The sequence below is a fragment of the Hyperolius riggenbachi genome, chromosome 3 (genome assembly GCF_040937935.1).
Source record: "Hyperolius riggenbachi isolate aHypRig1 chromosome 3, aHypRig1.pri, whole genome shotgun sequence".
NCBI lineage: Eukaryota > Metazoa > Chordata > Amphibia > Anura > Hyperoliidae > Hyperolius > Hyperolius riggenbachi.
Genome location: NC_090648.1, coordinates 452,524,787 through 452,551,775, shown reverse-complemented (window position 1 = coordinate 452,551,775; position 26,989 = coordinate 452,524,787). Strand labels below are relative to the sequence as shown.

At 45.1% G+C, this 26,989-nt stretch overlaps 1 protein-coding gene across 19 annotated transcripts in view; it reads right to left on the bottom strand.

Moving 5' to 3' along the window:
- DGKI (diacylglycerol kinase iota) overlaps positions 1–26,989 on the bottom strand; it is a 599,247-nt gene that overhangs the window by 311,057 nt on the left and 261,201 nt on the right. For all 19 annotated transcript variants that reach the window (XM_068277868.1, XM_068277875.1, XM_068277871.1 and 16 more), the window contains 2 exons: positions 19,100–19,208; positions 6,610–6,705 (listed from right to left, as the gene is read on the bottom strand). In XM_068277868.1, the coding sequence (XP_068133969.1) occupies positions 6,610–6,705; positions 19,100–19,208 (205 nt within the window). The remainder of the gene's footprint in view (positions 1–6,609; positions 6,706–19,099; positions 19,209–26,989) is intronic.

Genomic DNA, 26,989 nt, shown 5'->3' with positions numbered 1-26,989 from the left:
GCAATAACTTTCATTACACCGGCTGTTTAGCTTTTCCAGTGTTAGTCTCGCCGCTCCTCCGCTACCTCCATAGCGCCGCTCCCCGCCCCCGTCCCTTCCCTCCAATCAGCGGGGAGGAAAGGGACGCAGGCGGGGAGCAGCGACATAGAGGAGGCGGGGAGGGGGGGGCGAGACTGACACTGGCAAAGGTAAGCAGCCAGCTGCGACATGCTACGTGTCGCTAGCACGGCTGTATGATTTATGGGAGCACAGCAGAGCTCAGGGGGGGCCTAGGGGGGGGATCAGTATAGCAACAGAGGCTGGGCATTATATGCAGACCCAGCCTCTGTGTGCTATTAGGATTATTAGAAACCACCTCGGGTTCTCTTTAAAGCTGCAGTGACCTATTACCGTAAGTGATAAATGGCCTGGTCTTTAGGGGGGTTTAACACTGCGGTCCTCAATTGGTTAAACATGCCCTGGGTTCTCTTTCAACTGCAAAGTGCTGAAAAGTTATTTTAAAGAAACCCTGTAACAGAAAAAAAGTGCCCCTGGGGGTACTTACCTTGGGAGGGGGAAGTCTCTGGATCCTACCGAGGCTTCCCCCTCCTTACTCACTGTCAGACTCCTCACACAGCACAACAAGCTGCTTTTCCCCAATAATGACCTCTTCACCTCGCTCGCTACTCGCTTCTCCTCCTACTCTGACTACATTCTGTATGTGTATGTTGCGCCTGCAATCTCTGGGCCTGATGCAAATGTTTCACCTTGCTTCATGAGAGAACTGGCCCTGCCTTTAACCACTTAAGCCCGAAGGGTTGAATTTTTTTTACATCCGAACAACTTTCACCCCCCATTCATTTGCCAATAACTTTATCACTACTCATCACAATTAATTGATCTATATCTTGTTTTTTCCGCCACCAATTAGGCTTTCTGTGGGTGGTATATTTTGCTAAGAGCCACTTTACTGTAAATGCATTTTAACAGGAAGAATAAGAAAAAAACTGAAAAAATTCATTATTTCTCAGTTTTCAGCCATTATAGTTTTAAAATAATACATGCCTCCGTAATTAAAACTCACGTATTGTATTTGCCCATATGCCCCGGGTATTTCACCGTTAAAATTATGTCCCTATCACAATGTATGGCGACAATATTTTATTTGGAAATAAAGGTGCATTTTTTCCGTTTTGCGTCCATCACTGTTTAGATGCCCATAATTTATTAAATCATATTGATATACTCCTTTGACATGCTTATTTAAAAAGTTCAGACCCTTAGGTAACTATTTATGTTTTTTTTTTTTTTTATCATTGTAATTTTTTTTTTTTTTTTTAATCTAAACTTGTATGTGGGTATTTTTTGGTGTGGGAGGTAAACAGGGTTTTTTTTAATATATGTATATGTTTAGTTTGAAAACTTTCTTTTTTTAAGGTGTAATTTGCTATTTGGCCACAAGATGGCCAGAATCAAAAAGTCCTGGGAGCGATCGATCTCGCTCCCAGGCAGAAGAAAGGAGGCCAGAGCTCAGAAAAGCCGCAGCGTCTGAAGAGACGCTGTCGGCTTTTCTCCGGGGGGGTCCGATCAGCGAAAGGGATTTATAATCCCTTTCACTGATCGGTGGGCTAGCGGCCAGCAGCGGGGGCGCGCACGGGGGGGCCCGCGGGAGCGCGCGCGACCCGCGGGAGTGCGCGCAGCCCAACTGGACGAGACATCTCGTCCAGTTGGGCTTAAGTGGTTAAAGTGAACCTCCGGACTAAAAATCTACTCAGCAGAACTGAAAATGCTTGGTGTTTCTTTAACAGTTTCACAGAATCAGAACTTTGTTTTTCTTACCCAAGCCTCATTTTTAGCTGCATTTTTAGCTAAGCTCCACCCATGAAAGAGACTTGCCCAGGTGGTTTTTCCCTGATGCTGTACAAAGCATGATGTGATTTCCTATGTTGTTATTCACATTGCCTAGCAACTGGGAGGGGTGATCAGCACACAGGACAGTTGGAACTGTGTCTCATGCTCCCTGTCACCTCCTTTCAACCAAAAACATGGCTGCCCTTATGAAATCACAAACCTTTGCCTGTTCTTTTAAAACAGTGTGGGTAAGAGATTATATTATCTATGTATTTTAATTAACATAACTAATGTAACTTAATAAAAGTATGTTTGTTTAGGCTGGAGTTCCTCTTTAAGTGAAAGTATACTATAGCTACCCATACATTATGCAACATTATGCAACGACAACCAGGCCAAGGGACCTTGTTGGAGGGTATGGCTCCTGGATACATACTTTAAGTGATTTATTTGCCAATACGTTATTGTGAAGCATCTGCAGAGCTGAAGGCGAGCTCTGAGTGCTGCACATGCCCGAGAAAAAACAGAGGGGCTTAAGACATCATTTAACCAGCTCATCAGAGTCATCCTTCAGTGTCTGCTGTTGCCGTGACAACAATGTGTGCTTCATCCTACAGCCAGTGACCAGTTGGTGCATCAAAAAAGGTTTTTCAATGCTGGAAAAAAAAAGATAAAAAAAGAAGGTTTTCTGTTGAAAACTATACTGTAGTTTGGTAAAAATAGATTTAATTAGGAGACTCGCTTCCCTATTAGTTTTCTTAATGAAAGGCTTCCTAAAAGCGTTTGCAGAAAATGATATTAGCTACCGTTTTGCAGAACACAGCAAAGTAATTAGGCAGCTTCCTCTCTCTCTGTCAGAAGATGCTTTTCTTCCATATGGTAATACACTGAGCTGCCTTCGGAGGGCCCCCAGGGGCCCCATCAACAATAGGACATTTTGATGCATCCCCCTCCCCCCTCCTTCGCTGCTGTCCGCAGACACAGTAACTCAGGATGGCAGGACCGTCCCTAGGGGGGGGAAAGGGACCAAACTCGTACACGCTAATTCTTCTCCATGGCAACCCCACGTTGCCGTGGCAACTGCCTAAAATTCTGCAGTTCGGTATTGGGGGCTAACGGCTTGGCACGCTCACTGCAGGGGATGAGCAGAGATAAAGGGTTGTAAACTTCAATGAAAGTGAGAGATGATTTCACTGCTGGCGCTAATGCAAGAGGGGTGATTGTGTGCAGGTAAAAAGCGCCTCCTGGTGGGGGGGGGGGGTACAGGAAGTACACTGCTAGCCAGATCTACTATGGACTCTCCAGGAAGGAAATCATATAACTTATTCAGCAATTTTTTATTAATTTTTTTTTTATCAGGATAGCAAAATACATTTTGTCCCTCCCTGAATCATATCAGATTACAGTGGGGTTGGTGAGAAGTTAAGAATTTAGAACTGAGGACTTTCCTTCACAAGTGTGGCCACCAGTCCCCTGCCAATGTCATCATCTCCTTCCTTCTGTTCCATAGCAATGGCCAATGGCATTGACTGTTGGAAATCAGGTGGAAGATACCAAGTGAAGAGGGGGATCCTTGTCACGGATAGCAGCCCTGCTGACAGACGAGGAGCTGTCAAATATTGAAATGTGGCATTATTATGAGAATTATCCGTATTTTTTGCCATATAAGACGCTCCGGAGTATAAGAAGCACCTAGGTTTAGAAGGAGTTTTGTGGCCAGGAGTCCGTTGCATACGTTACCGCAATACTGCATGCTGTTACCCCCGCACCCCCGATCAACCACCTGCGACCAAGATTTTCCAGCATGTCCAATCGATAATTTCAACCAATTTCAGCCCAAAATGTATTGCATCATCTATCAGGTCGACATGTGGGTGCACCGATTTTCAGCTGGTTCTATAAAATTATCAAATCGGATGGTCAATCAGGCTGCAACATCAGTAGATGTATAAGCACCTTAAAGAGGAACTGTAGTGAAAATAACATAATAAAAAAAATTGCTTATTTTTTTTACTATACACATTTATAAAATTTGTAAAATCTTTCTTCTCCCTGATTTACATTCTGAAATGTATCACTGGTGGTGACATCTTTAGTCCTTGCAGGAGATCTGTATGGAATGTTTGGTTACTGAGAGTTCTATGCATAGAGGGAGATGTTGCTTGTTTGACAGTTGGAAAAAGCCGTCATTTCCCACAATGCAATGAGGTTCACAGGCAGCAAACTGTCAGGATCATGGTCATGACATCACACTGTGGGAGGGGTTTAACCACAATATAAGCCATACAGACTCCCTGATGGTCTGTATGAGGTAAAGATTTCTCGTGGGAAAGGGAGTATCCAGATCCTGGGTTAAAGTTCCTCTTTAAAGGGACCCTGAACAGAGAATAAAAATGTAATCTGAACTTACCTCCGTTCTCCCGCTGGTGGCTCCGGTTGCACATGCCTTGGCCGGGAGTCACAACTGCAAATGTGTTGCCCGTCCGTGCACCCGGCTCAATCACCAAGGGTCCTCCTGGGCTAAGGGGAGCTGGAGGAAACCCCAAGTTCAGAATCCATTTTTCTCTGTTCAGGGTCCCTGTAACTACTTAAAGACCGCCTCACGCCCATGGACGTGACCGCGGCGGCAGCCCCAGGACCGCCTAACAACAATTGGCGTCAAGTCATGGAGCTGCAGTTTCCCAGGGAACGGGCGCGCGCATGCGCGATCGTTCCCTGCCAGTTCACGGAGCGGAGCTCTGAGATTAGCCTGCTAGCCGCTGATCGCGGCTTTCTTTCCCCTTTGTTTACAAGCGTACAGCACTGCGGCTCCCGGCAGCACTGTACGGGATCGGCAATCCTCGGCCTCTGATTGGCCGGGGATTGCCGTCCTCTCATAGGCTGATGCCTATAAGAGGCGGAACAGGACGGATCGCCGTCCTGTTCTAATTCTGTTCACGGAGGGGAGGAGGGAAGGGGAGGGAGAGAGAGCCTCATGAAGGCTGGGGGGAAAAAAAAATAAACAAACGCCCGCCAAGATCGGACCCCTCCGGCGACATGTCCCCTTAGGGACAAAAAAAGGAGGTGAGTCCGATCGCTGGGCTCCTTAGCTGGGCTGTGCAGGAGGCTGAAAAGCCTGCACAGCCCAGTGCTGCATAAAATGGCCTGGTCTTTAGGGTGGGGGGGGGGGTAGCACTGTGGGCGTCAAATGGTTAAGTGGTAGTAGCAGGGGCAGATCTTAAAGAGGAACTCCAGTGAAAATAATGTAATAAAAAAAGTGCTTTAATTTTTACAATAATTATGTATAAATGATTTAGTCAGTGTTTGCCCATTGTACAATCTTTTAAATCCCTGATTTACATTCTGACATTTATTGCATGGTGACATTTTTACTGCTGGCAGGTGATGTCACTGGAAGGAGATGCTGCATGCTTTTTTGGCAGTTGGAAACAGCTGTAAACAGCTATTTCCCACAATGCAACAAGGTTCACAGACAGGAAACTGCCAGGAGTTCCACGGTCCTCAGAGTTTCTTGTGGGAGGGGTTTCACCACAATATCAGTCATACAGCGCCCCCTGATGGTCTGTTTGTGAAAAGGAATATATTTCTCATGTAAAAGAGGGTATCAGGTACTGATTGGTCTAAAGTTCAATTCTTGGTCGGAGTTTCTCTTCAAAAGGGGTGTTCCGTCTCTGCAATGCCCAAATGCACTTACACGCTGACTGAACTGCTAGAGAGGAGTTCCCCAACCTGTCCTCAAATACCACTAAGGCAGGGAACACACTTGACTGTTTTCGTGCGCGTTTTCTGCACAGAAAAACTGAGAACTCGAGTTAATCAATGGGCTAGTCCACACTTAATATGTTGTTCGCGCGCAGAAAAAAAACTGACATTCTGCATCCTGATTGTGCACATTTTGTCTGTTTTCTCTATCAAATACATCAGTTGCTGTGAAAAAAACGCGCGCGTTTTCCTGCATGGAAACACACTTGGTGTGCAGAAAAAGTATGCAGGAAAACGCGCGCGGAAAACTGAAAGACAAGTGTGTTCCTTGCCTAATGCTACGTACACACTTGCGATAACGATCGTTCGCTAGGAATGATAATTGAAAGACGAACGATACGGCAACGATAGGAATGCAACGATGGGATGCAGCGATCATCATACACATTTTAACGATCGTTCTCGCAGAAAAGAACGATCAGAAGGAAATGTTGCGTACATATTTATATAAAATAAAAAAAACCCACTAACATGGAGTTACAATAGATACAAATATATGATTGTTAACTTGAAAACAAAGTTTAATTGAAATGAGCAATGTAACAATCTTTATGGCCGCGCTACAAAGGAAGTACGGAAGCTGGGCAGAATTCAACGCAGGCGCATTGGCCCTTGTAACGATCGTTCTCGGCCGATGTCTGTACACACTATAGTTTTGTAACGATTGTCGGTAGATACGATCCGTCAGGTTGGATATTTCCATCTTCCCGATGTCGTTCTTTTGTCGTTCGTGTTAATGATCGTTGGGTAAAGGTTTTTTCCCCGATTGTCGGCGGAACGATCGTTAATTAGCTGTTTCAAACGACTATAGTCGCCAGTGTGTACGCAGCATTACAGTTCATGTTTTTAAGGAAACCACAAACATGCACAGGTGAGTTAATTAGCCTCTCAGCAGAACTGATAAACCATCTGTGGATTTCCACAAAACACACACTGTTGGTGAGCCCTGAGGACAGGGTTGGGAAACCCTGTACTAGGGAACATAATACAGCTTACATATATCTGCATAATACTCACTGAAAACTTGACTTGGCAGTTGTCCTCTCCCAGGTAACACAGGTCCCCCGATACATTCGTCTCCTGCCAAAGGTGTTCCCCATTCACTGCATTCTCCTGAGGGACAAACACATGGTCAGTCACTGTACTCCAGGATCATATACTGTATACACTGCATATAACACGGGGCAAATAAACACAGCACCATCTAGAGGTAAGAATTCAATATTTCAAAGATTTCAGTCGGGCCTTTCTAGCGTTTTTGTCATTCCAGGCCAGAAGTCCTGGAGAGAGTCTAGGGGCCCAGGTTGTGCTTACCCCCAACAAATTTTGCCAAAAACGCTAGGTGGCCCAAAGCCGTTGATTGCCTAAGGCACCATTTCACTTTACTCCATCTCTGGATGCACAGGGGGGGCAGTGGTGGCACAGGGGGACTGAAGGTGGCCAAAGAGACATAGTTTGGACTTGGAAAATGTAATGAAGTAGGAGAGACGCTAATAGAATTTTGCAAAGACAACACATTAGTTATAGCATATACATTATTTCACCAACCCAAGAGAAGACTTGGACATCACCAGATGGTCAGTATCACAACCAAATTGACTACATACTTTGCAGGGGAAGATGGAAAGTTCTATACAAATAGCAAAAACAAGACTGGGAGCCGACTGTGGCTCAGATCAACTTCTAATTGCAAAGTGTAGAATTAAACTGAAGATGACAGGAAAGGCCTGTAGACCTACAACAAATCATCTCACAATATTCCATATATGACTTCCCAACAAAGGTGAAGAATAGATTTTGAGGATTCGATCTGGTGGACAGAATGCCAGAGGATAGGTGTACGCGATATTACCCAAGAGGTTGCAACAAAAACAGATCTCAAAACAGAGAAAGATCAAGAAGGAAACATGGTTGTCTATTGTGTCTTTAAAACTCGCTGTGGAAATATGTTGGAGGGGCGTGGCCAAAAAGGCTCCATTGAGCATATTTTGTGGTATTGCCCTCTGCTTACATCTCTTTGGCTAGAGGTTCAAAATATGATCCAATCCTTAATTGGGGCTATGGTCCCTCTGGATCCACTCTACATGGTTTTGGGTAAACCTGTTCCAGGTATCTCTAGGTACACTATGCGCCACATCACCCATATTTTGACTGCCACCCGATTAGCGATCGCCTCATCTTGGAAAGACATCTCTCCTCCTAGTCTTTCTGAGGTTAAACTCAAAGTAGAATGGACTAGAACTATGGAGCAAATGACTGCTTCTCTACGGGATACAGAACAACATTTTCACAGAGTATGGAGTCATTGGAATCTCTACTCTTGGTCCTCGGACTACATGCCTCCATAAACTTACTGGATCATACCCAGGCATCTTCCCCTTCTTACAGCACTTCTTTAGGTTTATCCCCACGTGGAGTGGTCTATGGACCGTATGCTACTAGTTTCTGACATCCCCACCCAAATCTTATAGCCCTGGCTCTGTCTTGGATATCCTCCTTTTAAATTGTGTGCAACATATTTGGGATTGTCCCAGGGCCGCCATCAGAAATTTGTGGGTCCCATACTGGGCAAACCTACTCCCCCCCCCCCCAAGACTGGTTCTAGATGTTTTGTTACCTGAGTCAAACATGTGAGGATGCGCTCCTCACCCCACCCGATTTGGAACAATCGCACAGCACCCCAACAATTTACTCTGCTTCAATTAATGTTCTCACATGACATGCTGCAGCTCAACACAATAGCACACTGGCTGGTTGTGAGTCTGTGAGTCTCGTTCTCTTCCTACTCTGACTGCATGCTGTTAGTGTAAACACAGTACACAAATGCTGCCCCTGTAATCTCTGTCGCCTGATGCGAATGTTTCACCTTGCCTCATGAGAGAACCAGCCCTGGGTCCCCTCACTCCCATGTGCCCCCCACATGAAAAATCACAATATTTGAAGGCCTGAATACACTAATGTCCCTGTGACCGCTTTCCATGCACTCCCCTGCCTGGGAGCATTCTGTGTATGTTCAGTTCATTAAGACAGCAACTGCGTTTGCACAGTACACTCCCAGCTAGTGCCCCGCAACCCAGCTGGATTGTGTGGTCTTCATAGGAGCACAACGGATCGGACCGGAAGGGAATGGAGGGAGCTGATGGACTGCAGGGGACTGGAAGGAGGCCCAGGTAAGTAAAAGTCCTTTTCTCCCATTTGTCGCAGATTTACTTTAATCACTCACTAACTAAGGTAACTCCAGGATCAGCCTCCCGGCACCTCTCATCACTTTAATGGGCAGCCCATGTATGGCACTGTTTGCTTAGCCCCAAATTCACTAGGGCCCCATAAAGCAGTCCCCCCTGTGATGCCCTGAAGGCGGCCCTGGATTGTCCTTTATGGTCAACCATGTACATTAACCTAGCTTCATTTCTCATCCTTTATCCCTGAGACAACTGATTGCTCTCTCTTTATAGGATATTGTTTTGGATTTAGATGATATCTCCTTCTTTCTTATCTATTTTATGCCTTTGTTGGCTTACCCTTTCCTTTTCTTTTTATACTGGACTCATTTACTGTGAAAATTATCTACATTTTATATATCTCTTATTGAACACTCTCTTATTGTTAGCGACATATTGTACCTTTTACTCTAATGACTTACGTGTTACCACCATGTCATCATCTACTCTCTACTTTTGGACTGCTTTGTTTATTCTTCTATTATATGCCAAGAGATGTGTAGAATTTTGTTTATTTTTGCTTTCTTTTGAAATCAATTAAAAAAAATATAACGAGAAAAAAGCCGCTGTGGAAAGGAGGACAGCAAAAGCCAATGGAGACAAAGAAAAAATTGCCCAGCTGAATGCAGAGTTCCAGAGAATAAGGAGGCTTATTTGAATCAACAGTGCAAGGAAATAGAAACAGACAATGTAATAGGAAAGACCAGAGATCTTTTTAAGAAGATCGGCAGCCGCAGCATCAAGGGAACCTTCCATGCAAATATGGGAAGAGTGAAAGACAAAAATGGAAAGAAGCAGAAGATGTCGAGAAAAGGTGGCAAGAATACACAGACCAACTATACAAGAAGGACATAGTAGAGTACTTGGAATATGAATGCTGAACAAGAACCAAGCATCCCGATGAGTGAAGTCAAATGGGCATTAGAAGGTCTTGCTAATAACAAGGCTCCAGGAAGTGATGGAATCCCAGTGGAACTCCTGAAAATCTTGCATGAGGATGATGGCGTAGTGCTGTTAGCTATTTTCAATCATACAGTATATGAAAGTGTGGCTTCTGGACTGGAAAAGGTCAGTTTCCATTCCAATCACAAAAAAGGGAGATGCCAAATCAAATTATAGGACAATTGCACTTATCTCACATTCTAGTAAGGTAATTCTCAAAATTCTTCAAATCCGAATGCAGCAATATATGGAGCGAGAACCTGCCAGATGTGCAAGCTGGTTTGGCACAAGGGACCAAATTGCCAACATTTGATGGACAGTAGAGAAAACAAGGGGATTCCAGAAGAATGGGTTTTTTTTCTATTTACTGACTATTCAAAAGCTTTTGACAGTGTAAAAAATGCTTTTGCCTTTTAAAGAATCTATATGCAAACCCAGAAGCAACAGTTTGAAGGGAGTATGGAATAACCTACTGGATCACAATTGGTGAAGAAGTGCAACAAGGTTGCATATTGTCTCCTTATTTAACACATATGCTGAATATGTAATGCAGAAAACTGGTATGGATGAATCACATGCTAGAATTAATATAGGTTGCAGAAATACTAACAATCTGAGATATGCCGATTATTCCACTCTGCTGGTTGAAACTGAGGTAGAATTAAAGAGCCTAGTTATGAATGTCAAATAAGAAAGTGCCAAAGCTGGTCTACTGCTTCACATCAAGAAAACTAAAGTCTTGTCATCTGTTCCAATGAAACATTTGCAAATAGATGAGGAAAAAGTGGAGTTTGGTACAGATTTCATCTTTCTAGGATAGAAGATCTACGCAGATGGGGACTGCTGCCATGAGATTAAAGAAAACCTGTACTGAAAAAAAGTTCCCCTAGGGGTACTCACCTCAGTAGGGGGAAGCCTCTGGACCCTATCGAGGCTTCCCCCGTCCTCCTGTGTCCCACGGCGGTCTCACTGCAGCCCCCGGAATGCACAGGCGACAAATCCGACAGCCTGTGCATTATTTACCTTTTCGGGCTCCAGTGGGGGCGCTGTTGCGGCTCTTCTGAGGGAGATAGGCAAAAATAGCCGATCTCCGTCGGGTCCGCTCTACTGCGCAGGCGACTTGCGCCTGCGCAGTACAGCGGCCCAACGGAGATCGGCTTTTTTTGCCTATCTCCGTGGGAAGAGCGGATACTGCGCCTGCGCTGGAGTCAAAAGGTAAATATTTACATCGCCGCCACTCCGGGAGGATTTTCTCTGCCGCCGTGGGACCGAGGAGGACGGGGGAAGCCTCAATAGAATCTGGAGGCTTCCCCTACCCGAGGTGAGTACCCCCCAGGGAATTTTTTTTCATTACAGATTTTCTTTAAGATATGTTTGTTGCTTTGAAAGAAAGCTATGCCAAGTTTGGTCAAGATACTAAAGGATAGAATTGTTATTTTACCAACAAAGATCAGTAGTAATATATGACTGTGAAAGTTGGACTATAAATAAGGTCATGGGTAGAAAAAGTAATGTCTGTGAACTGTGAGTGTGGAGAAAGCTACTGAGAGATCCCTGGACTGCTTCAAAATCTAACCAGTCAATACTTAAAGAAATAATGCCAGAGTGTTCACTAGAAGGGTTGATACTACAGTTAAAACTCAAATACTTTGGTCCCATATTGAGAAGAAATTTGGAGAAATCCTTGATGCTTGGAAAAACTGAGGATAAAAGAAGAAGAGGATGACAAAGGCTAAGGCCCGGTTCACATTAGCGTTCGCTGTCCGGATTCGCCTGATCGGATCCGGACCGTATACTGTACAAACGGAACGTACGTTCCACATAGCAATGTAAAGTCTATGCGGACGTTCACACGTGTCCGTTCCGTATGGAACGGAGCCGGATCGGATCTGGACTCCGGTCACTTTTCCAACATGCTCTATTTTTTGGGTCCGGATCATCCGGCCCACGCACCCGGACCGGAGCCTGACTGCTCCATCCGGAAATAGAAACCAATGGGGAATGGAAAGCACAGAACACACTGGCTATCAAAACCGGACGTTCTACCCCACTTCCTATGCGTATTCTAGCGGCCATTTTGGATGGGGACACATGGGCCAAGCATGTCTGGAGTGGAGCAGCAGTGACTTTAGTGCTGGAGCTGTTGGCAGTATGTGGGACGTGGAGGTGAGGCCCTAAACAGCGGAGGACCTGATTGTACAGGTGCACCTTCTGCTGACCTCCCACACCCCAACAATTTTAATAGTTTATTTATCTATTTTTACCAAACTGATCCGGATGGCAGCCGTATTCATGCCTGAGGCAAACGGACCGGATCCGGATCGGAACCGGTCCAGATCCGGTCTGTTTGCATCCCATAAAGCAAGTGTGAACGGGGCCTAACATGGATAGACAGGGTATGTAAAGCTATGAATATGCCTATGCAACAGCTGAAAAAAAGCAGTGATTGGCAGACACATCTGACGTTCAGGCATAGATGCGGTCATGATGAATCGAAATGGATTAAATTAATGAGGAGGAATTTATTAAAAGTTACCCCAATGAGAAAAACTTAGTAAAGTAGGAAGGGATGGGCACAATTTATGACTCAGGCTAAAATCTCACTTTATACACAGTTGGACACAGGTTCACTATAAGATCCCTGGCAGAATGTGTATAATCATTAACACACTTAAATGTTGTTTTATCATTAACAAAATCTACACTTCCTTTTCTAAATCAATTAATTAAAAACATTGAATTGAACAAAAAATCTATTAAATATGGTGACCTCATATGATTTATTTTGATTAAAGAGGATTTATTTTCGTTAGTCGATCACATGTAGTTCCCTGCGGCCACTAGGTGGCGATGTTGAGTAAAAATCAGAAGGCCTCTCTATACTACACTTTCTACTGAAAAGTAATTCAGCAGTTTAATGAAAGATGTCCTGACTTTTCAGATCACTTGTCCCCTGATCTACAGTGACCAGATTATTTTAGGCCCAACCTGGGATGGGGCACAGATTATTGCAAAACACATGCAGCATCTCGGCAGAGAGAATCATTGGAAGACCTCTCCCCTCACTCGACCTCCTCCACAACTCTAGACTACGCTTCCGAGCACTGAGGATTGTCGGGGACCCCCAACACCTTGGTCACCGTTTTTTCAGTCTGCTCCCTTCAGGCCGTAGGTTTCGGGCTATCTCCACCAGAACTTCGAGGCAAAGAAACAAATTTTTCCCCTCTGCTGTCATCCTCCTGAACTGCCTTCCGGCAGTTCCACCTCCAGCACCCACCGATTGAACTAGATTGAACTAGCCAGTGTGTTGGAACTGTACCCGGTTAATTTAACCACTTCAGCCTTCAATAGTTTTTCACCTTATGCATCCGAGCAATTTTCACCTCCCATTCATTCGCCAATAACTTTATCACTAATTATCACAATTAATTGATCTATATCTTGTATATCTTGTTTTTTTCCGCCACCAATTAGGCTTTCTTTGGGTGGTATATTTTCCTAAGAATTATTTTTTTCTAAATGCATTTTAAATGGGAATATTAAGAAAAATGGGAAAAAAAAGTTTTCGGCCATTATAGCTTTAAAATAACACATGCTAACATAATTAAAACCTATGTATTTTATTTGCCCATTTGTCCCGGTTATTACACCATTTAAATTATGTCCCTATCACAATGTATGGTGCCAATATTTTATTTGGAAATAAAGGTCAATTTTTTCAGTTTTGCGTCCATCACTATTTACAAGCTTATAAGTAAAAAAATATTCGTAATATACCCTCTTCACATGCATATTAAAAAAAGTGCAGACCTTTAGGCAACTATTAATGTTTTTGTTTTGTTTTTTCATAAAAAAAATTATTTGGGTAATTTTTGGTGTGGGAGGTAATTGGTGCACTTTGGTTTAAGTAATTTCTTTTTTTTTTTTTTTTTTTTTTAAAGATTCTTTATTTAAAGATTTTTAAAGAACAATACATTAGACAGACAAGCATAGGATACAACATACATCCAAAACATAGCTAAACGTTGGTACCTTAGGGAGATATACCCAATGGCTAGCCTGTGCCACTGGGGGTCCATAGAAACTTTTAGATATATAGTACCATATAACCTATTGATGAGCCCGAGAGGCCTATAGCCGTTTTACAGCATAGGGCGTGGTGCTACTTCATAAGAAGAGTGCTGTAGGAGACCTGGGGCCCAAAGGGATCATACACCCAGGAATCCATAGGTTGTCCAACCTCACCTCGTCCTAATGTCTTATATGTCTCACCCCTCTGACTACTCGCCCGTTGTATCATGTATCAGAACTCTAGTGATTACTTCAAGGAAAAAGCTTCCGAGATCAACCAACCAGAGACCAGGTCTAGACCCTGGAAAGAAAGAAGAGAAGGAGAAGCAAGGTAAAGAGGAAAGAAGTCACCATAGAGGAAATGTGCATCCGCCACCGGACACCCAACCGCAGGTAGTGTCAACGCCAAGGGGGAAAGAGGGTTCATGTGTCAGGATTAGAGTGGTTCCCTTCAATTATGGTTTCATTATATTTATATTTAGGCCCTGACTCTAGCCGGATGTGAGAGAGCCATACCTAGCCGATTCCTTGAATTCGAACCAGCCCAGCCAAGTTTTCATGTATTGCTCCCGTTTATCGTGTAAGCTAGCGGTTAGATCCTCCATTTTCTCAATCCAGTCTATTTCCCTGAACCAATCCTGTATGGATGGCGGGTCTAATTGTTTCCATTTTCTAGCAATTAGGATTTTAGCAGCATTAATTAAGTGTCTGGTAAGTGTTCTTTTATATCTCCTTATTGACCAATGATTGTGGTGCAAGAGGAAAAAGGCAGGAGAGTCAGGAGGAAGATAGTCTGTCAACACCTGCATGATCTCCCTCACATCCGCCCAAAACTGCGCAAGTTTGTTGCAGGACCAAAAGATATGTACTAATGTGCCCACTGCCATTCCGCATCTCCAGCATGCTGGGGGAGACGACGGGTACATTTTGTGGAGCTTAGAGGGGGTGTAATACCATCTGGTAAAGATTTTGTATCCTGCTTCCTGGCTCCTAGAAGATATAGAAGATTTATGTGAGAAGACCAGAATCTTGTGCCATTGCTTATCAGAGAAGGTCTGGTTCAGGTCCCTTTCCCACTTAGCCTTAAGAGTTACACAGGGTTCCTCACTGTCATTCAGTAAGGAGTATACCAAAGAGAGGGAACCTCTTATTAGGCCCTTACCTAGGCATGTTTTTTCAAATGTGGAGAGGGGCCTAGAGAACTCCCCCCTCGACCCCTGGGATAAGAGGAAATGTTTAAATTGGAGCAGACTCCAGAAGTCAAGGTTGGGAGTACCGAGGGAAGTCTGGAGGTCTCCAAGACTTATCCATTCTCCACCCGAGATCAAGTGCATCGCCCGTAAGGGGGGGTCTGTCCTCCACCTGGGGTAGCTATTACTATCCTGTCCCAGAGAGAAGCCCGGGTTGCCTAATAGAGGCATTAAGGGGGAGGGCCAAGGGGAGATGGATGATTTTTCCCTTATCCTGTAGAAGACCCTAAGTGTTTGGGTTACCAATGCTGCGGCCTGCGGTGAGGAAGGTAAGGAGCGTGTGGACCAAGCTAGAAGAGATAGCTTCCCTCCCATTAGCTCCTCCTCGATGCCCACCCATCTTTTATGTGCTGCATGTCTATGCCAGTCTATGACCCTGATAAGGGTAGCTGCCAGGTAATATAGTCTGGGGTTCGGGACTGCCATGCCCCCCAGATCTTTGGGGGCGGTCTGAATAGAATATTTCAACCTAGGTTTACGGCCGTTCCAGATAAATCGAGAAAAAACCTGGGTAACTTGTTTAAAATAAGAGGAGGGGATAAAAAATAGGCATTGTCTGAAATAGATAGAGGAGCCTCGGCATAATTGTCATCTTAATAATACAATTTCTGCCAAACCAGGAAAATTGAGGTTTATCCCAGTTCTGCAGGTCTTGTTTGATACGTTCTAATGCCGGGGGGAAGTTACAGGAGAACACATCTTTAGGGTTCGGAGTAATGTGGATGCCAAGGTACTTCAGGGACCTGCCAGGCCATTTAAAAGGAAAGTTGCTCTGCAAAGATGATCTAAGTGGGCCTGGGAGGAGGACTCCGAGAGCCTCACTCTTGTCATAATTGATTGACATATTCGAGATTGCACCATATACTTTGAACTCTGCTAGGGGGTTAGGTAGTGATATATGCGGGTTGGTTAGGTAGAACAAAAGATCATCCGCATATGCGGCAACTTTAGTGGATGACTTAGGGAGGGGTACCCCTTGTACATCCGGGTTCGCTCTAACCATACATAGGAAGGGTTCCAGTGACAATGCGAAGATCAGGGGGGACAAGGGGCAGCCCTGGCGCGTTCCATTTTGGATAGGAAAAGGGTCTGATAGAACCCCATTCGCCTTAACCCTTGCTGAGGGGCATGAGTAAAGTGCCAGGATGCGCTGCATCATCTCCTCCTCCAGGCCAATATACCTTGGTTTAAGTAATTTCGTTGTGTTACACAATGACAATAAAGTGAATTGAAAAAGTGTATGTAGATGTAGGTTTACTATTTGACCACAAGATGGCCACAGTCAAATTTTTTTTTTTTAGTCTGGAAGCAAGCACTCTCGCTTCCAGGAAGTATAAGGAGGACGGGAAACTTGTTTTCTTCAGAAAGATCGTGGCTTCTCAAAGAAGCTGTTGGTCTTTCTACCGGGGGACTTAGATCAATGAATGGGAACTACTGCGCACTGCTACGCGATCCCGGGTGGGAACGCGCAGTAGCACGTGACAGTTACATCCAAAAGGCTACTAAAATGGTTAATTCTAATTTCAATTTGCACTCCTGTTTTTTTTTTTTTGTTTTTTTTTTATTATTTGTAATTATTTTTGCATTATTAATTTATTATCTATACTATTATCTATACTTCTATCTCTACTCTGAGCTATTGTAATGTGTCGAACCCAATTCCGGACACAACCCCAGTCGTGCTTGGCGATTAAAATTCTTTTTGATTCTGAGCACCTGCAAGGCACGTTTTTTTTTTTTGTTTGGGGGGGGGGGGGGGATAAATCTAGGTAGTCCCAGATTTATAACAAAAAGAGAGTTCTTGTCTCAGGTCCCTGTGTGCGGCTGCAATTGCACAACCACTATTTCATTCATCTTTCAGCAGTCCTTACTTTGATATGATATGACCCAGGTGAGGGGTACAAACCTAATAGCAGACAAAATTTAATAACTCCAGTCTAAAGGCTCGTACACACGTGTAACTTTTCTGCATGACCAACCAGGCAATGTGACTGATCGCTCAACCAAGGGATTGCACGACTAGTATTTTCTACGCACAAACCAACTAGATGACCAACTCATTTGCATAGTGTCCAGGCAACCGAACGATGGACTGCATGATATGCCGCATTCAAAACAAGTACATGTTGTTCAAATGACGTTGTACACATGGGGCCACAAGTGAACCGCCTGTTACATCGGGGGATAAACCGCCTGTTATCAGCAGGGCTTTGGAGTACAAAAATCATCCGACTCCTCAGCTTATGAAGCCAGCGACTCAGAATCCAGGTACCTAAAATTGCTCTGTCTCCTCGACTCCCACTGCACAGCCCTTGCATGGCTATAGAGACGGTACAAAAATCATCCGACTCCTCAGTTTATGAAGCCACCGACTGCAACTCCAGGTACCCAAAAACTGCTGGCTTTTTCGATTTGTGATTGCGCGCAAAACCGCTAGCACGACCTGCTATGAGTTATCACGGTTTAGTGAATCAAGCCCTATGTCTTTTAAGCTATGAAACATAGCAGAAATAATGACCCTTTCAACTTTCCTGCAGTAAAATCTTATCTCAGGCTGTCGCCTACTGTTTCTTGGCCGTTTTAGTGCTTCAGTGGGTCGATTAGCTCAGAGAAGATCTTTTGCATAGATAACTTAGGTTTTTTAACTCTTAAATATGTCTCTTAATGAGTCTCTGTTCTTCGTTACTAATGTTCTATTTCTTAGCTGTACTACACATACAAATCATTATATCATACGTTTATTTTCGCTACCGGTTTGCTTGTTCATTCACTACAGTGCTCTCCACTGTTCTCCACCCTCCGTTAAAGAGAACCCGAGGTGTGTTTAAAGAATGTTATCTGCATACAGAGGCTGGATCTGCCTATACAGCCCAGCCTCTGTTGCTATCCCAAACCCCACTAAGGTCCTCCTGCACTCTGCAATCCCTCATAAATCACAGCTGTGCTGTGAGGCTGTGTTTACATCTGTAGTGTCAGTCACAGCTGCTCCCCTGCCTCCTGCATAGCTCCGGTCCCTGCCCCCGTCCCTTCCCTCCAATCAGCAGGGAGGGAAGGGATGCAGGCGGGGACTGGAGTTCTGCAGGAGGCGCGGAGAGCAGCAGACTGACACTATAGAGATAAACACAGCCAGCTCTGACAAGCTGTTTGTCAGCAGCGTGGCTGTGATTTATGAGGGATTGCAGAGTGCAGGGGGACCTTAGGGGGGTTTGGGATAGCAACAGAGGCTGGGCTGTATAGGCAGATCCAGCCTCTGTATGCAGATAATATTCTTCAAACCCACCTCGGGTTCTCTTTAATCAGAGCTTACATAATATAGGGAGGGACCCAGTGGTGTAGCAATAGGGGGTGCAGAGGTAGCGACCGCATTGGGGCCCTTGGGTCAGAGGGAATGAACACCTCTATGTGTGCATTGCATAGTGGAACCCTTAAAGATAGCCAGAGCTAACCTAAAGAAAAGATTCTATACATACCTGGGGCTTCCTCCAGCCCCATACGCACGGATCGCTCCCACGCCGCCATCCACCGCTGCCCGCATCTAGGAGAACCGGGACCCCGCTCTGCCTCTAGTCGGAGCCAGTCTAGCGTAGCAGAGGTGCGTTCTTTGCGTATCTCTGCAGCAGTGTATAGAGAGATACGTAGAGGGCGCACTGCTCCTGCGTAGTGCGGCTCAGATGACGTCACTGACGGCAGCCCGTTCTCCTAGATGCGGGCAGCGGTGGATGGCGGCGTGGGTTCGATCAGCGCGTATGGGGCTGGAGGAAGCCCCAGTTATGTATAGAATCTTTTCTTTAGGTTAGCTCTGGTTCCCTTTAACAAGCTATTTTCTTACTCTGTTACACCTTTCTGACACTGCAGCTGTCCTTGGTAGGTTTTGGGGCTCCATATCAATAGAGAGCTTAGGGCCCCATAGAAAACTAGCACCGAGGCCCCAAGCTCCTTAGTTATGCCACTGGACGGACGGACCATTACACAACAAAGACACAGACACACAAGTACTCCCTAGAACAAGAAAACACGCCGTACCGTCCAGTCCAGGGTGGTCCGCGGCTCCTTCAGTGGCCCATTGGAGATAGAGAGGCTGTGGCAGTGCACTGGTGCCAGGTGCTGCAGTCCGGACCGGGAGATTGCCTTCCTGTAACAGATACAAGGAACACTCATCAATAAACTGGACCCATAACACAAGGCAGGCACGCTATTACAAAAAATGCTGCAACCAATCAGGCTTCACCTCACCCAGAGCAAAGAATGTGGATAGTGTGAGAATTATCAACAGTATTTATTAAACTGCAGTATAGCAAAGAAGCCACAAGATGTCACTGTCTGAATTGTGCTGTGATGATCTCTATAGTACTGTGATTTCCTGGATTCATTCTGTGTTCCTCTCTGTTCTAAGCTGCATTACCTGATGGTTGTGTATGATTTTCTTCAGGAAAGAGTTCTAACGTGTTATACTGGGTGCCTATCTGAGTGTACAGAACACTCTGCTGCATCAGATAGGTGATATTCGTAAAAACTCCTCTTCTGCTAGTTTTCTTTGCTGCACCATGTCTGAAAATGCTAAAGCAGAACTCTACCTAAAAAAAACAGTGGCATCCATCACCAAGCAGTGATTACAACAGAAAATCTAAGAAGAAGGTGGGATCCTGGTCTCAGAAAACGAGCGGTGCTCGGGGAAGGCTCCACAAGGGATCAGGTAAGTACAGTACAATCTCTTCCTACAAGCTATTGGTTTCTAAAAGAAGCATGCTATATAAACAAGTTATATAGAATGAATAAAATAGAAATATGAGGAAAAAATGGCCGTTGGGTGAAGCCGATGGAAACAATAAATACAGTTGTGAATTGGGCACCAAATGAAAACAAAAAAAATATTTACAGTGGTAATGATAGTAAAACATTGGTGAATGTTAGCAATATTTTACTACAGCTAAACCTAACCCTATTCTAACACAAAACCCTTCACACTCCAATGCCTAACCCTAAAACCCCCCTTTCTGATGATTAACCCTAACACTCCCGTTCCTGGCGCCTAACCCAAAACCCCCCATTCCTGACGCCTAACCCCCCCCCCCCCCTTCCTGACGCCTAACCCAACCCCCCCCTTTCTGACGTCTATACCCCCCAAAAAAACATTCCTTGCGCCTAACCATAAAACCCCCTTTCTGACATCTAACCTTAAAACCCCTGTTTTTGACGCCTCACCCTGAAATCCCCATTCCTGATGCCTAACTTAAAACCCCCTTCCTGACGCCTAACTTTAACCCCCCCCCCCCTTTCTGGCCCCTAACCCTTAAACCCCCATTCCTCATGCCTAACCCTAAAACCCCCCTTTCTGAAGCCTAACCCTAAATCCCCCCTTTCTGAAGCCTAACCCTAAGTCCCCCCTTTCTGAAGCCTAACCCTAAGTCCCCCCTTTGTGAAGCCTAACCCTAAATCCCCCCTTCCAGACGCCTAACCATAAACCGCCCTTCCTGACGCCTAACCCTAAAACCCCCCTTTCTGAAGCCTAACCCAAATCCCCCCTTCCAGACGCCTAACCAGGGCCGAGCCGAGGCATAGGCTGGAGAGGCTCCAGCCTCAGGGCGCAGTGTAGGAGGGGGCGCAGAATTCATTCAGCGGTCATTCCTAATTGGGTTTGAAGCAGAAAGAAATAAGAAAAGGGGATACATTGCAGTGATTGCAAGCCAGATAACTAGATATTAAGGTGTTGGGGAGGTTGTGGGCCCTGTGGCGCCTCTTAGTCTAATAGCAATCAGTGTTTGATGCCTGGGGTGGCAGGGATGGAGGGGCGCACTTTGGTGTCTCAGCCTTGGGTGCTGGAGGACCTTGTCCCGGCTCTGCGCCTAACCCTAAAACTCCCCTTTCTGAAGCCTAACCCTAAAACCTCCCTTCCTGATGCTTAATCCTAACTGCAATTAATGTAATTACAAAAAAAATACATTTAAAATTTCAAAATTGTAATCTTCAAAAGCGAAAAAGTCTGGTTGGATGGGCCCGGTGCCCGCTATTTATTGGGCAACCAAGTTCTGCTTTAGGCGTCCAATAGACGATATTTGTATTAGCACCTCTGAAGCGCCCAAATTTCCTGCTTCCGCTAAATAATGCAACATGTACAACTGTGTGAAACACAGCCCTAGAAACACATACAAAACTGATGCCAACTGTCAAAAACTAACAGGACAGGACTGGACACCTTTTTATGTGTGAAGCAAGCATTATACATGTTAGTTAGTATTAGGAAGTAGATTAACAGCCTTTGCATGGCATTCGTAATTGCACAGAATAATGCATATTTTAACTTTACTCATTTTAGCATCTACATGATGAATTGGAAATAGTATGGGCTGCCTGTTTGTGGCTTTGTGCTATGGCTATGCTTTCCTTTGTTTCACATATCATAAGTTTCCGTGTATGTATGAGTGTTCACAGGGGTGATGAAAGGTCAAATACTGTAAACATGTTCAAGGCTCAGTTCCCCCAGGTGTGCAATATGGATATAATGAGAAAGGCTGTCCTCAAATGCACATGCTGCCAGCCAATAAGCATGTAGCAAACACAACAGAGTACATGCAGCCTCTTATATGCAGGGATGTACATGGCCATATAATAACATGAATAAAACATCGGTTAGGGCCGGTTCAGACGGACAACAGCTGATATTTATCCCCGGCATTTACCGCTACAGATTACCCGCGTTGTCAGGGCGGGATTTACCATAAGGCACTGTAGGCACATGCCTACAGGCGCCTGATGATGGAAAGGCATCTCACTCCCCTCCCCTAGTGCCTCCCTCCTTCGTTATGTAGAGTCCTGAGCAGAATGACAGGATACTCACCTGTGTCTCAGCACTTCACGGACAAGATCTCCCTTCAGTCCTGGGCACCTCTAGCCACTTAATACTGAGGATACCTCTGGCTACCTAATGCTAAGGGGCAACAATTTACAGCGATTTACAGGTGCGATGGGCTGGCGCAATTACATTTCCTGACATGAAAAAACAAACAAACAGAAATATGGGATATCTACTCTCAAACTCAAAAGGAGGGTAACGTCTTACTGTTCCTATATGCATTTATTGCCGCAAGTTCACCAACGCTTTAATGAGGTTAGACACATTAGTGTCTGTAGTGGATGCGTAAGCGTGACCCCCAGAGGCGTGCGAAACGAGCACACGGGGTTGAGTTGATCCTTGGTGGAAATTGCCTGGAAATATCATTCATTGCACAGTTTTGGATGTCACTCTTTTGCAATCAAAAGGGCCCGAAGTTGGACAGGTTCTAGGAACAGGAGTGCACTCTATAGGGACCTATGAGAGGTCTTGATTGTATGTTTTTAAGGAGGTTTGTATGTGTGTGAACACAGCTACTGCGTCATGGTACAGTGCTATATTTATAGTATATATTAATAAATGATTTTTATATTTATAGCCCTGTTCTCCCTTATTTTGGAATTTTTTCATATGAAAAAAAAACCAGCTGCATAAAGATTTGGAAATTGTCAAAAAAAAATGTCCATGTTCGGACTCCGGCTCACAAATGAACAATGTAAACAGGCTCAGAGGGGTGATCCGTCTCTCTGGGGAATAGGGACATTTCCTGCAATACTTTGCAGCCCGCACAGTGGTGACATTTCAGCTATGGGTATCCTGTGAAGAGAGTCACCTGTAGGCGCCTATCACATCTGTAGCAGGTCTCCCCGCTGTGATTCCTGGCACCTTTTCTTAACAGAAGCCTGTGGTGAGTGATATATGGAAGCTGTCACCTAGGTTTGCTGTGATAAGAAGTGGCTGTTGGGCGGCTGTCATGCTGATCTTGGATTCAGTAGTATGTGAGACACAGAGCTTGTTACGCTGGAAAACACAGTGTAACACAGGTGAATAAGCCCCTGCTCTCCAGCACCCACCAAAACCAACATATTTTAAAGCGGATCTGAGATGAAAAACTAACTATAACAAGTAACTTGTCTATATATCTCATCTAAAGTTTAGATAGTTTACACAGCAAATCTAGCTGCCAACAGCTTGAACAGAATATGATTATTTCTTCCTGTGATACAATGACAGCAGCCATGTTCTGTTTGTAACATTGGCTCAGGCTGAGGGCTGGAGATGCTATCAGCTTGCCTGTGTGTAAATTCAGTCCCCTCTCCTCCTCCCTCCTCCCCTCTGCCTCTGAAATCAATGGCTAGTAACCACCTCCTCCTCCTCCTGCCCAGACTGAGCTCCCATAAGCCCTTGCTACAGTGCCAAGGCACAAAAGGTGCTGTGGGCGAGGCTTGTTTAGTTTATAGGGAATTAGAGTATTAAAAGAAAGCAAAATAAGTATTTGGCTTGAGGAATGCCCTATAAACTATATGAAAGCAACACAATTATGTAATGAGTAAAAGCTTATCTCGGATCCACTTTAAAGTGATTCTTTAATAAAGGACAGACACAAAGATGGCAGTGCAGCCTTACTGTTCAGAAGCAGGGATTTCGGTGCCCGCTATTAGTAGCTGCAGTTTATGTTATTTTATTGGGCGCCTCCAGGGAGCCCAATATTTATTGTTTGTTTGTTTTTTGTGATGGGGGGGCTGGTTAAAGAATACCTGAGGTGACATGTGACAGGATGAGATAGACATGTGTATGTCACGCGTACAAATGACTATGCTGTGATCCTTTTTCTCTTTCTCTGCCCGGGAGAATAAAACAACAGGTATGCAAGTGACAGTTTCTCTCTGGGTTGGACTATAGCGTAACCCTGAGGGCCCTTTCACACTGGCGCGGTGCGTTAGCGCAAACCGCTGCACTGCTACCGCAGCCTAATGAAACCCTATGGGGAAGTTCATACTTCGCATGTTGTAGTACGCTGCTTGTTTGGTGGTCAGACAGGGAACACAGTGTACTTACGCAGTGATCCCTGAAGGCCTGTTTTTGGCGATGGGATGAAGTGCGGCAGAAGCGACGCACCGCATCGCTAACGCTGGTTTGCAGTGTGAAACAAGCCTCGCTGATACGAAATTACAGCCATAAAACACTTTTCTGACAGAAAATGTCTTCTGAGAGCAGGAAAGAGATAAAAAAGGGCAACAGCTCATAGATTTTAGCTCTGGCATACTTCAATACATGTGTCATTAAGCAGAGACAATGAAACAGTAAAAACCTCTGGTGGTCCTGGGGACAAGAAATGACACAGCAATAGAAACGTAATGGGGGTCAGAATTCTTCCCCACTTTACAAGAAGATGCTGTTTGCTGCTGTCTTTGACCATAATGTGAGGAAAATTATTTCCCAGGAGAACACAGACAGCAATAAAAACCCAAATATGGTTCTTACCCCCTTTACACACTATGCAATTCCAAAATGAATAATGTCTTTTCCCCGTCGCTGTGTTCTTAAACATGCCTGAAACACTCCAGTGACAGCTAATAAGAGGAGCACATTTGGTTCAGCTGGAGATAATGTCTAACGCTTTGCAGCAGAGTAAATTACAACTTAACTGGATTAGCGGCAGCTGTCACTGTCGCTGTGTCATTCTCTGAATCATCTTCCTCCCTTCATCACTTTCCTCCTGCGTCTCCACAGAGAAGCTACACACTCTTCCTGCCCGCTACAAAAACACACAGCCGCATTCACTGGTGGCCACTGGAAAGCACAAGTCTTTCTCTATAAGGGCTGGTTTACAAGGATGCTTTGTGGGCGTTAAATGCGGCATTTTAAAAGCAACGTTTTTAGGGATCGAGATCCCTCCCATGCAAGTGAATGGGAGCGTTTAGTATGAGCTTTTACAATTATTTCGGCAGCATTCCCTCCGTAATTTCGGGAGCCAGTCTAAGCGGCCGGCTCTTTCTTCCCTTAGCTGTGGCTCCCCCAGAGGCCGTGCGCACTAGATCCTTCTCTACGCGGGTGCGAGCGGCCAAGTGCCCAACTTACGCACTCCAGTGGCGCTATTTGCATTCAATTAAATGGGCAGAGTGACTGTTGGTCCCTCCCACCTAATTAGGCCTCAGGGTATATAAGCCTGCCTCTCCCAGAGCCCCGCACCGGTGACAGCAATAGCTGCCCTGTGCGTGTATATTACCAGATTTCTGTGTATATTACCAGATTTCTGTGTACGACCTTGCCTTGTCTCTTGACCCTGTTATTGGATTGCCACCTGGACCGACCTTTATTCTCGACCTGCTTCTGTCTCATCGCTTGGTACCGTTAAATTCTGATCCAACGTGTGTGACCCCTAAACTGCTATTGGATTGATTACGTTTTGAGATTCTGTACCGTGTTTGCTTGATCACCTGTTGCTGACCTGGACGGTCTTAGGTCCCCACCTGTAATCGTCCAGTGTGGTTCTGTCGGTACCTCTGTCTTCCCTATTTCAGTTCCTACTGTGTTTCCCCAAAAATAAGACAGTGCCTTATATTAATTTTTGAACCAAATGTGCTAGGGCTTATTTTCAGTGGATGTCTATTTCTATGAACACACAAGGCCCTGTGCTGTGTGTCCTCCTGCCTTCCCCACTGTGCCACCTTTTCCTCTGCTGGGTCCACCTCTTGTGTGCCCATGCCTCCCTTTTACCTTTAGTGTTCTCCTAGTGTCCCCGTGTACCTGCATCCTCTTCTGTGCCCTAAACTCCTGTGTCCCCCTGCATCCTCCTCTTACCCCTAGCCCCATGTTGCATTGCTCCCGTGTCCTGCAATGTCCCTCCAAGCCTCTTCCTCCCCCCAGCTCCATGCTACTGTGTCCCTGATCTTCAGCCTATGAGGAAGAAGTACAGCAACTTCTGTTTCTACTAGAGCCAATGATCTCGTAGGCGGGACCATGGCTCTGTTATTGGGCCGCTTACTGTACTTACTGAGTAGCAGCACGTGCAGTGATTGGCCCAGTGACAAAGCCTTGGTCCTGCCCGTGAGACCATCGGCTCCAGTAGAAACACTTTCCCTTACTGCAGCTAGGGCTTATTTTCAGGGTAGGGCTTATATTTCGAGCATGTTCGAAATTCAAGCTAGGGCTTTTTTCAGGGGATGTCATAATTTCAAGGAAAGAGGGTATACCTTATGCACATCAAGGTCTGGGTGTAACCAGATGCTGACCTGTCCTGCTACACGACACACAGGGAGTTTGGGGCATGGGAACTGAAGTAAGATGGTGGATCCAGCAGGCCTCACAGCTACACAAAGCACAATCGGAAGCACTACCTGTAGTGGGCACCAGGCTAAAGGGAACTTGAACTATAGGAAAAAAAAGTGACATACTCACCTCAGTGGTGATCCAGAGGCTTCCAGGATCCTCCTGCAGCTCATTGATTCATAGAAGGTTTCCTTTATTCCTATTCAATGTACACAACTTGAATAGGTTTCCTCCAGCGCATGCTCAGTAGAAGGAAACAGTCATGCACGGAGGAAGGTCCTGCACGTGGCGCTTCCTTCTACAGAGTATGCACGGACCTTGCTCCTGCATGCCCAGTTGCGATGCGATTGTCCTCAGCGCCAGAAGAAACCTATTGGGCAGGAGCAAGTCAAAGAGGTATACAGGGACAATGCACTGGATTGGTGGTCTCTAAGAGGTCCTGGGAGGGAGGTAAATATGTACTGTATTTTTGGACTATAGGAGTTCCTGACTTGTGAACGCCTGCCAATACGAACCTCCAACCCGCCGCAATGTCGGGGATTCCCTGTACTGTGCCCATGCAGAGGAGAATACGGGGACAAATAAATATGATCGGATCTTCTGAAAAAAACGAAAGCTTTTTTTCACTTGACTGAAAAATTCGATCGGATTTCCCGTTTATTTTTCGATTTTTATCGTTCCGGAATGATGGAAGATTGTTTTCAATTTTTCTAAAGATTGTATGGTGTGTGTTAGATTATCAATTTATTAATATACACACCCTAGCAATTTTCTCAGAGTTTTCAATTATTTTATTTATGATTGGGGAAAAA